Source organism: Neophocaena asiaeorientalis, unplaced genomic scaffold (genome assembly GCF_003031525.2).
Source record: "Neophocaena asiaeorientalis asiaeorientalis breed wild unplaced genomic scaffold, Neophocaena_asiaeorientalis_V1.1 scaffold629, whole genome shotgun sequence".
NCBI lineage: Eukaryota > Metazoa > Chordata > Mammalia > Artiodactyla > Phocoenidae > Neophocaena > Neophocaena asiaeorientalis.
Genome location: NW_020175468.1, coordinates 3,156,393 through 3,167,628, shown reverse-complemented (window position 1 = coordinate 3,167,628; position 11,236 = coordinate 3,156,393). Strand labels below are relative to the sequence as shown.

The window sequence follows — 11,236 nt, the reverse complement described above, 5'->3', positions numbered from 1 at the left end:
AGGTGTTCAACAATTATTTATTGAAAAGAATGACAGAACCCCAGACCCCAGCTGAAACCATCCCCTCCCACACACACACACACCTGACTATCAAAACCCGCACCCGGCAACACCAGATTGCTGAGCACCTGAGGCGACGCCCCTGGGCCCCCTCCACCCACAGCCCCCGGGGAGAGCAGGGGGCCTAGTAGAAATCTTCCAGGTCGGAGTCTGGCTCTGCGCCTTGCTGGTTCTGAATCTGACTTTGCTTCCGGTACAGACAGGCCACCTGAAGTGAGAGGGTGGGTGGTGGGAGGGTCAGAAGCCCTGGGGCTGCCCCACCCCATGCCAAGCCAGGCCAGAGCCCACCTTCTCCAAAAAGCAGGCCTGGCCGGGCAAGCCCACCCCTGGGCCAACCACCCACCCTCTACCGCGGGCCTCACCTGGGCACTGGTGGTGGCCTCCTCCGGCTTCTTGTCCTCACGGACGCAGATGAACCGAGGGAAACGGAGGGAGATTCCCTTCTCGCTATCCACCTGTGGAGGTGAGGCGCGGGGTGGGTGGAGTGGTGATGGGGACCAAGCAACAGTCCAGCCTGCTCCCCAGGCAGCAATTCCCCATCCAAAGTCTCCTCCCCACTCCTGCACCTCTGGCCTGTTTCCTGATCCATACAATGGGGCTAAGCGATGGGTCGTTGTAAAAATTAAATCCGGTCATTTAGCGCTTGGGGCCGCTCCCCCGAGCAGGAGCGTGTAAGAAACACAGGCAGCTGTGGCTGTGCTTTATGCTGTTGTTATTATTATTAGGGCCAAGAGGGGTGGATTCTAGAACCAGACTGTGAGGTTCAAATCCCAGCTCCCGACTCTCGAGAGCCTCGTGACCCTGGGCCAGTTACGCTCCCTGGGGCTCTATTTTCCCATCTGTGAAATGGGATGGTCAGTGTCTTGGTGAGGATGAGTGTGAACAAGTGACATGCCTGCTTCGCCTAAATGCTCGATAAATGCTGTTCCCGTCTCTTTATTACCAGGGGCCCCCGACTCCCCGAGACGGTGCAGGAGTGAGAAATTTCAAGAAGGAAACTAGATAAAAAGTATGAGCGTTGCCTTTACATGGAAGTCAGCTGCGAAGCAGAAAAGCACATGCTAGCTTTTGAAGGATCAGAAAAAATCCCAAAGGGAGTATGCACTTTAAGATTTCCTGTTCCTCGGTCAACTATATTTTAATTAAAAACAAAAAAACCTCCAAATTGATGTTTCTAAGAATCCATAAAGAGAAAACAATATAATTTGCATTTTAACAATGTTATTAAGATTTGGGATCTCTGTGGATTTTAGGGTTGAACACCTTGGTTGACAATAAGCTGAATTTTTGTGCTAATAAAAGACATATCTGCAACAGTTAAAAAAAAAAAAAAAAAAAAAAAAAAAAATTCCTGATCTTCGGAAGGAGGATGCTAAGAGCTCTCCTAGTGATGGTGGGGGAGTGTTTCCCCGGGGACACTGATCCTCTAGCAGATGCGGAGGACAGAACCACCATGAGAGAAATTAGCCAAGGAATGTTAAAACTTGGTAGCGTGCAAACTGACTACAGCTGAGAAAGAAACGCAGTAGTGGACCTAAATGCTCAGCAGGAAGTATCCTAAATTTTTACTGAGAAGAACTGTTTTCAAAAATTACTTAAGAGCAGAATGTGAGATTATGATATTTAAGAAAGAGATTAAAAAAAATGATACCGATGAACTTATATACAAAACAGAAATAGACCCACAGACACAGAAAACAAACTTATGGTTTACCAAAGGGGGAAGGGGGGGTGAGGGATAAATTAGGAATTTGGGATTAACGGATATACACTACTATATATAAAGTAGATAAACAATAAGAACGTACTATATAGCACAGAGAACTACTCAATATTTTGTAGTAACAAAGGGAAAAAAATCTGAAAAAGAATATATATATATATAAAACTGAATTACTTTGCTGTACACCCTGAAACTAACACAACATGGTAAATCAACTATACTCCAATAAGAATATAAAATTAAAAAAATAAAAATAAAAAAATTTTTTAAATCAAAGAAAGCAATTTCACGGTTTTCTTTCTACTCCTGGGGAATTTCTTTTTTTAAATTTTTTAATAAGACTTTGACCTCATTATCTGAAACCCAAATACAACGCAAGCTCCAGTCTTCCTAAGCATCACCCAGGAAGCTCAGACATGGGCTCCAAGATCCCCTCCCCCCGTTTCCCCACCCTCCCAGCTGGTTCCTTCGGAGGGTCTATTCCAGGGTCCCCCAGTTACTCACCAGGCCCCGGGCAGCCGGGTAGATGGGGGAGAGGGAGAGGTCTGCGCACTTCACCTCCCACACGGCGCTGGGGTCCAGCCAGTGGTCAGGGGCCACGGCGCCGTCGGCCCGGACATAGGAGCGTGGGGTGGGCAGCACCAGGGCCTGCAGCCAGTGGCGGGAATAAGGGAGAGAGGGTCTTGGATCTCAAAGTCAAGGCTGAGGGGAGGGTTGCAGGGGTGGGACTGGAGAGTGAGGAAAGAGGGAGGAAGACGGGGGAAGGGGATAGATACAGATGCCCCTCCAAGTAAAAAGCTGGTGGTAGGTGGAGCTGGGGGGTGATGGGGGAAACGGGAGAAAGGAAGAAACGACAGAGACCCTGGGAGCTGAGACAAGAAATTAAAGGCAGAGAGAGTCAGAGAGAGGAACTGAGACCCAGAGACGGGGAGTCAGAGACCTAGAGGGGAGGGGGGAACAAGAATGGGACAGACAGGACCAGAGACACCAACACACAGGAAAGCCAGAGCACGCCCCAAATGCCTGGGACCAGGACAGCAAACACCGTGATGACCAGGGGCTCCACTGGCATCCTAAGGGCGAACTCGGGGAACGAGCAACACGCCCTCCCTGAGCCTGTCTCGGCGCGGCCGAGGCACTGAGCCCGGAGGCTCTGGCCGGTAGCTGGCAGGGCTGGGACGGGAACTTGGACGTGCTGCACTACTCGGAAGCCAGCTCCGCAGTGCCAGCTCCGCAGTGCCGGGCCCGTGCCCCGAGCCTCCCGGAGGGCGAGAGCCCCAGGCACACATGGGGGTGGGGGCGGGGGGGGGCTCACCTGGAGGGTCTGGTGATGCCCCTCTAGCTCCTCGTCGCTGAAGCCCGTTCCGAGCTGCGAGGAGGACAGGGGAGTCAGAGGCGCCACGTGCTCCCAGCACCCGGCCCCGAGGCTGAGTCACACCCACTCCCTTCCCGCTTCTGCGGCCCCCCAGCTCCCGGCACCTTGCATATGGCCTGCAGTTCCTCGCTCTCCTCGTCGTAGGCGGCCAGCAGGAAGCCCCCGTACCGGCCGGCCCGCTTTCCCCGGCCCAGGTAGGCGCCGATCACCACGAGGTCCAGGGTGTCGCCCACGCCGTCCAGGTAGTCCTTCTTCAGCTGGGAGGAGGGAAGGTGGGGGGTGAGGGTGGGACGCTCGGGTGTGGCTCCCACCGCTGGAGCTTAAGCAGAGGCACGAGGAGGGGCTGGGTGAGAAGACCCATGACAGTCACCGGGAGGAGACTGGACGTGGAACAGGTTTCTGGGCTGCAAGGGTTGATGAGAAAGAGGGGACTCAAATGCGAAGAGGAGGCAGGATCGAGGGGACAGGTCAGGTGGGGAGACCTCAGGGGTCACCCCGGAACCCCCCTCTGTTCGATATGGAGGCACATTCCACTCCTTCACACAGAGAACATTTACCCATTCATTCCAAAAACATTAATTAAGTGCCAACTGTGTGCCAGGCAGGAGCTCAGCCGTGGGGATACAACAGCGAGTATTTCTTGAGACTGGCAAGGTTTGTGCCTGCACAGCCGCTTACAGCTTAGTGGGGGCGGGACAGACCATAAACAGCTAAAAAACACACAGGGAGGGATTTCCCTGGTGGTCCAGGGTAAGACTCCGCGCTCCCAATGCAGGGGGCCCAGGTTCGATTCCCGGTCAGGGAACTAGATCCCGCAGGCAGGCCGCACCGAAGTCCGCATGCCGCAACGAAGATCCCCTGTGCCGCAACTAAGACCCGAGCAGCCAAAATAAGTAAGTAAATATTTAAAAAAACAAACAAACAAAAAAACACACACAGGGAAACCCTGTCCACAGGATCCGCCAGCTCAGTGTCCGACTATCTCCCGCTTGGTCTCCTGGCCCCCTCCTCACTGCTGCCTCCCTGCTCAAGCTCCCATCACCTCTTACTGGACAGCTGCCTTCCGCCTGCCTGCTCCCACTTCTGCCCAGCACCCCCGCACCCGTCCACCACCCACGGAGCGGCCGGAGGACTTGTGCCAAACGACAATCAGACCAGGTGACTTCCCCCTTAAAACCTCCGCTGGCTTCCTGAAACCCTTGGAGGAAAACCCAGTTTTCTTTTACCACCCACTGCTGGGTGATCTGGGACCCACTCTCTGCCCTGACCTCACCTCACGCCTCGATGGTCCTCGACCCCTGCACACACCAAGCTTGTTCCTACCCCAGGGCCTCTGCACTTGCTGCCCGCGCCCAACCCCCACCTACATGCTCCACCTCTGATCTTCACGTGACCGACCACTTCCTGTCATCCATGTCTCGACCCAGACACTGCCTCTGGAAAGGCTTTTCCCAATCACCCAAAGTACTGCAGACCCTCCCTGGCCCCAAGTGGACTTGCTTTCTTCATAGCACTCATCACTCCCCGACTTTATCCCGTTTGCATCCTGGCTGACTTCCTGGCGGAAGGCAAGCTCAGAGGGAACAGAAAGCTCCTTGGGCTCCCTCACCCCCACATCTGGGGTGCCCAGCCGGGCAGTTCTCCACCAGTCCTTGGTGAATTTGCTCGTGGCGACTCACTAGGGGAGCAGAGCCGAGGCTGGCTGCAGTGGGAGGCGGGAGGGACTGAGCAAAGGGCTCTGGGGCTCAAATGGGGTGGCTGTGGGGACTGGGCATGGACCACCCAGCAGAGGCAGGCTTCCGGTCCCCAGCTCAGCAAGAAAGGGGGGCGGGGGCAGGCGGCACCTTGAGCCAGTTGTGCGATCTCTTGGCGATCTCGTAGGTGGCGTCCACATCCAGGGTCTTCACCATCAGCCCCTCGCAGGAGTCTGGGGGACACATGAGAGCCCTGTGAAGCCCCGGCTCACAGCGTCACAACAGACGCAGGCAGGGTTCTGGTCCAGTCGTCCAGGGTGGGGCTGGGTGGGGTGCAGATCTTGGGGGGTGGGCGGAGGGGGCGCAGACCTTGGCGGATGCCCTCACCTTTCACCGACTGCTCCAAGAACTCGGCGATCTGGTCCGTGTCCTTGGTGTCTAGAGAGGTGGCAAAGACAAACTCGCCCTCCGTCTCCACGAAGTTCTGCCGGAGCAGCTGCCGGCGTCGGGAAAGGGGCTCACGTACCAGGGACTGTGGGGCAGGATGAGAGAGATGGGGCACCATCATGGAAATAAAGAGAAGGAACCCCGACCCCGGGAGAAGCAGGAAGCGGACGGGTCACATGTCATCACGCGGCTTATGGAAATGAATGTGAAGAGGGGCATTGGTTTATATTTTTGCCAATTCTCTAATGTCTGGCTTAACAGAGGCTGGATTCTCACATCTGCTTCTGCATTCGGACAGCTACAAAATGTCGTTCAGGTTGCAGGACAGGAAGAAAATCCTCCTCGCACAGATGTTGGGAAAGGGAGGGCCTTACAGTCCACATTTTGAGAACCACTGCCCGAGTGTGGCCTCCGGGCTCAGTGATGAAACTCTAACCGCTGGCTCCCAAGCTCTCCCCCCTCACCTCAAGTCATGCCCCAGCTGACCTGGACACGAGGCCAGAACTCACCTCTCCATTGAGGTAGATGAGGTCGAAGGCGTATAGACACACCTGCACCTGGATCTCTGCCGCGTCCACCTCCTGGGTCAGGGCAGGATGGAGACCAGGAGCGGGGGAAGGTGAGACGGGGCCCAGTTGGGTCCCTTCCCATTATGCCCGAGGCAGACACCCGTCACCTGCCATCCCCCCCTTCTCCCCAGCCAACAGGCCGCACACCTGTGAGGGCATCAATGCTGCCAGCCACACGCACTGAATTGTCATGGCTCTTGGCTAATCCCAACCACCTCCACTGCTAGGTATTTGCTCTCCCAGCCTCCCTCGCAGCTAATGGGGGTGACATGACACAACTCTGGCCAATGAGAGTAAAGAAGATTGCTGGGGTGCAGGTTGTGGGGGCTCCTATAACAGATCTTTCATAATAAAACAGATGTTGGAAAAGAGGCCTTCCCTCCTTCCAACTTGGCATGCTGGGATAAGAATGTGATGGCTGGAGCTGTGGCAGCCACCCTGCAAAAGGCTGAGAGAACTACAACCCAACTGATAGCTCTGTCTCTCTGGGATTGCACAGGACTGGGTGGAAGATGAGGGCAGGCGGTGGAGGGGCGGGCAGAGGCCACCTTGCGTTTGCGGGTGGTGAGCACTTGGAATGGCTGGATCTGCTTCTTTTCCCGGTCCCAAGCCACAGCTTCCGCGTCCAGGATGAAGGATGTGACTGATGGGAGTTTAATCTGAAAGATGAAGAGGGGACCCAGGACTGGTTAGAAGTGGCGGATGAGGCCGAAAGACAGACGCAGAGAAACAAGTATCTTTTTCCTTCTGAAGCTCTGAAGATCCACTGACAAACTGACGTCAACCTTAAAGAGACACATGTGAACACAGACCCCTTCTCTTGTTCCCCACCGAGAGGGGGAAAAAAACTATGTTTTCTGAGGACTTACTATTTGGTCCCACAAGCTGGAAACCAAGGAGCCTTTGTCATCTTCCTCTTCCTCCCACTTCACACTCAATTACCCCGTGAACTTGTCCGTTTCCGCTCTGAAACTGCTAAGCTGTCCACCTGTCACCACCTTGCTGAGCCCAGTCCAGCCTAAACCACAGCATCCTACTGGTCTCCCCGCTCCTGCACTGACCCCGTCCAATCCACTCTCCTCACAGCAGCCAAGCTGCTCTTGGCAAACCCCAAATCTGATCACTTCTCATCCCTGCTAAAAACCACCCCACAGCTCCCCAAAGCCGTAGGACCTCTCCTTGGTCAGCCCGTGGCCCTTCCTCGCCTCACCTGTCCCCCTCAGACTCACGCTCTGTACCCCAATGCACTAGCCTTTCTGTTTCTTGAATGGGCTGTGCCCCTCCAACCACCGGGCCTTTGCACATGCTGTTTACTCTAGAATCTGCACGACTCCAGGGGCACCATTCCCACTGTACCCTGGGCTGTGCTTGGTGATGGCCTTGCTTTCCTGACACCAAGTCTAAGTCTTATTCTTTTAAAGGCTCCAATGAATGCTGGACCTTTTCTTAAGCGCCCGATCTCTGAGTATACTCATAGAGGCAGCAGCGGGACTCTGATGAAGATGTGCCTGCCCCGCCGTCTCTGTTAAAGCCCCAGCCTCCAGCACAGGGCTCAGCACAGGGCAGTCGCCCAACAAATACTTGTTGAATGAATGAGCGAAAGAAGCCAGATACAAAAGACCCTGTACTATCACCACGTATCTGGAGCTCTAGCAGAGGCAAAAACAAACCTGTCCCAACGAAAAAGCAGATCAGTAGCTGTTGCCTCAGGAGATGGCTGATGGGGGTGGGGACAGGGGCCTACTTGGCATGGGGCATGGGGAAACATTCTGGAGTGACGAAAACACGGAAACGTTTTACATGCCGATTATGTGGGTGTATGAACTTGTCAAAACTCTTCAAACTCTATCAGAACCTTTTACAAAGCTACACCTTAAGCTGGTTTAAAACATCAGTGCTTGGCATGTACCAGGAACTCCTTTAATGCCTGTGCCGTATACTGTTACTTCTGTCCTGCTGCTTTAGGAAAGAGCAAGTTTCCTTATTAATTAGGGAAGGCAGGAGAATGGCTCTCTGACTCCTAAAAAAGCCCCCAAACCGCCCCCTTGAGGGCAGAGACGTCCCCGGCTCCAGGGCCTTTGAGACCCAGCCCTAGTTAGGCTGTGGGGCCAGTCTGCAGGCTGCCTTCACCCTCATCCCAAACCCTCTCTCCCTGTCAGAGAGCAAGATTCTGGCTTCCCCAGCCTCTGCTGCACCAGAGTGGCCATGGCAACCAGTGCTGGACAAGGACCCCCATGCTGGAGTCAGCCGGGGGTGGTAGGAGGTACCCAGAAAAGCACTAACTTTGTGGGAAGGGATAGAAGCTGGAACCCCTTTCCTGACTGTCTGGAAGCGTGGTGGCTACTTGGAGACCATAGGGGACAGGCACTGGGATGAAATGGAACCAGCCAAGGACAGTAGAGGACAGAGGACCAAGCTGGGTTTGGGAGGACCCTGGTGCTCAGCTGAGCCAGCCTAGGGCCACCCGCCTTCAGATTTGAGAAGAAAATAACATCTGCAGTTGTTCCATTACTTGCAGCCCAACACACTCCAATCTCCTTCCCATCAACCCCTGCTGTGCCGAGCTGGCCTGGCTGGGCCTCAGTTCCCTGCACCCGTAAGTGCAGCCCCGGCCCCCACGTGAGTGAGAGGCAGCGGCAGGTGCCCACCTTGTGGATGCGGCTGATGATATCGGGGTACCTTCCGGTATTGTCCTCCTGATTCCTGCTGAAGATCTTCACCTCCCCGCCTTCCAAAACGTGGATCTGCCACAGTGGGGGAGCGGAGAGGGACTCAGGGCCGGGTCTGCCCCCAGGGGCCCCTCCTTTCTCTTCTTCACCCCACTTTCACTGGCAGACGGTTCCAGCAGCTCTGGAGGAGGTACTGGTGCAGAGACCTGAGTGAATCCTTTCCTTGGTTCAAACAGCACGCCCCAGCCCTGTGTGTGCAAGTCCCCGCCACCCCTGCTGCATCTCCAATCCCTGCCCTCCTCCCCCTGCAAGCACAGGCACCAGACTCTGGTGCATGTGTTGGTCTGTCTGGATGCTGTTAGGCCGCAAACATCATTCTGGGTTTTATGATTTTCATTTATTCATTTTACTACGTCTGGGCCACAGTCCTTGTTGAGTAGTGCCACCTAACACGTATATTATCCCAAGAAATAGCAGTGTGTGTGTATGACGTAATACATGACTTTAAATATATGTATGTATTTTTAAAATCACTGTCACTATGGTAACTCAGTTTGTTCATTTTCTTCTCAGCACGGTATTTCAGAGATCCATCTGCGTTGTTAAGCGTCTACTGAACCCACCGTGTGTAGCCTCCTCAAGGCACCACAGGGTGGCGCCCACCAAGCTCACTTATCCATCCCCAGGTGAGGATCAGGGCGGAGCCGGCCCCAACTCCCCCCAGGACAGAAGAGCCACAAGGAGCACCCTTACAGCCCAGACCAAGGACATCTCCGGCCCTGGGAGGCACCCGTTACATGAATACACCCACCAGCAGGGCACGAGTGCAGCCAACGCTGCTTGAGCTCCCACTGCCGCGGGTCAGGACTGTGACGATATCATCAAAACTGATTCTCAGAGAAGCCAGTCAGGTGGCTGTGAGCGCGGATTGCCCGGAGATGGAAACTATAGCCCCGAGAGACGCACACGACCAGATGGCCTGGGAACTCAGGTCTGAGGGACCCCACGGCCCTGCTCGACGGCATGCCCCTTTCTGCAGAAGGGATGTGTCCACCCCCTTACCTGTGCCCTCTGTCCATCGTATTTGTACTCGCAGGTGAAAGCTGCCTCCTCAAAGCGTCTCAGGACCTCGCTGACGCCCCGGGTTGGGTGGGCCAACATTGGTTTCAGGGGGACCCCTGGGGGGGTTGCGATGAGAGTGAGGTCAGGTAGACGGGGTGGGGGGCACATTAGGGTGCCAACCTCAGGATGACGAAGTGACGAGACAGAGGGAACCTGGGTGGCTGAGCCCTGGAGTGCCGCGCAGCCCCTCCCTGGCCTCCTGCCTCCCTCTGGACTCTTACGTACAAGAAAACAAGAGTCTGTCTGCCTGCCTGCCTCGCCTTTTGGGGTATCTCTGGTGTAGCAGCTCTAACACAGAAGTGGGAACTCCGAGCAGAAAAAGAACGGCTTTTGGCACAGGGGACAGGACTGACTTTGGAGGAGAGGGTCCTGCGGCTTCTGAGACGGGTGTGCTCTGGGCAGCGGGCCCTCCCATGGCCGCCCTGGAGGGCAGAAGCCAAGGCCAGGTGGAGGGAGCGGAGCCGGAAGGCGGCCAGCCCAGCGCCTGGGGCCCAGGGTGAGGCTATAGACCGACTCCAGGGGGGCCCGTGGGGCCGGTACCTGGGCTCAGCCTGCAGTGCTCTGGGAGCCGCTCCACACCATGCTCCAGCAACACGGGGACAATCCGGTCCAGGTCGGGCACCTCGCTGGGGTGGGGGGCGAGAACAAGGTGGGGCATGTGTTTCTAGAACTCTGCTCTCTGGCTCCAAGATCCACCTCTGCCTGCCACCTGGCCCCAGGGCCTACTCCTGCCTATCCCCGACTCCCCTTGTCGCCCTGTTTCTGTCGCAGTCCTCCCTCAGTGTCACTATATATCACTCTGACTCTGTCTCCCTCGAGCCGGGCCCACCATTGCTCCCCAGTCTGTCATCATGAGATGAGCGATTCTCTACTGGGGCTACATGTCACAGCCACTCAAGGATGTGTTCAAAAAAGTGTTTCTTCAAGGCCAGCCTCCACTTGCAAAGATTCCAGCCTCCACTTGCAAAGATTCTGATTTAACTAGCCTGGGCAGGCCTGAGAGCGACAGTCTGTAGGTGCCCACGCAGGGGCAGAGTTAAGGCTGCCGCCCTGGCCCCAGAGGCTCTGCAGGGCTTGTCTGTCTTGTGTACCCAGCACCCAAGGGGCCTGGCCCAGAGCAGGTGCCCCGTGGGCATTTGTGTAATGGCTCGTTTGCCCTCCTGCCGCTGACACTCCATCTGGGCTGTCACCGTCCCGCTGTGGCCAGCCCTGGGTCGGTAGCTAGCCAGGTCCCTCCATGTGGCTCTCTCTGGAGCCCTCACCATCACTCCACAGACGTCCCCTCCGTGACTGTCACGACCCCTCACTGTGCGTCAGTCACTAGCCCCCATCTGGGGCTCTCGTGGCCTTTCCACATGCGCAGTCCTGTTTGGAACTTGAAAACCTCTTGATACCTCCTCCTCTTCTCTGTGTCTGCATCTCTCCCTGTCCCTGTGTCACTGACCCTTCACTGTTGGCCATCTTCCCGATCTTTGTCATCATCCCTGTGCCCAGCACCAGTCTCGTCTGGATCACCACCCAGTGCTCTGTCACTAGCCCTGTGATGGTCACGGATGCTTGCTGGCTGCTGGCCCCTC

General features: G+C 55.7%; 1 protein-coding gene across 2 annotated transcripts in view; it reads right to left on the bottom strand.

Moving 5' to 3' along the window:
• LIG1 (DNA ligase 1) overlaps positions 1-11,236 on the bottom strand; it is a 42,265-nt gene continuing 31,029 nt past the window's right edge. For both annotated transcript variants that reach the window (XM_024768718.1, XM_024768719.1), the window contains 12 exons: positions 10,200-10,285; positions 9,600-9,715; positions 8,517-8,612; positions 6,417-6,527; positions 5,809-5,880; positions 5,240-5,384; positions 5,003-5,085; positions 3,263-3,415; positions 3,099-3,152; positions 2,288-2,431; positions 423-515; positions 1-268 (listed from right to left, as the gene is read on the bottom strand). In XM_024768718.1, coding sequence (XP_024624486.1) covers positions 185-268; positions 423-515; positions 2,288-2,431; positions 3,099-3,152; positions 3,263-3,415; positions 5,003-5,085; positions 5,240-5,384; positions 5,809-5,880; positions 6,417-6,527; positions 8,517-8,612; positions 9,600-9,715; positions 10,200-10,285 — 1,237 coding nt within the window. In that variant the 3' untranslated portion in view covers positions 1-184. The remainder of the gene's footprint in view (positions 269-422; positions 516-2,287; positions 2,432-3,098; positions 3,153-3,262; positions 3,416-5,002; positions 5,086-5,239; positions 5,385-5,808; positions 5,881-6,416; positions 6,528-8,516; positions 8,613-9,599; positions 9,716-10,199; positions 10,286-11,236) is intronic.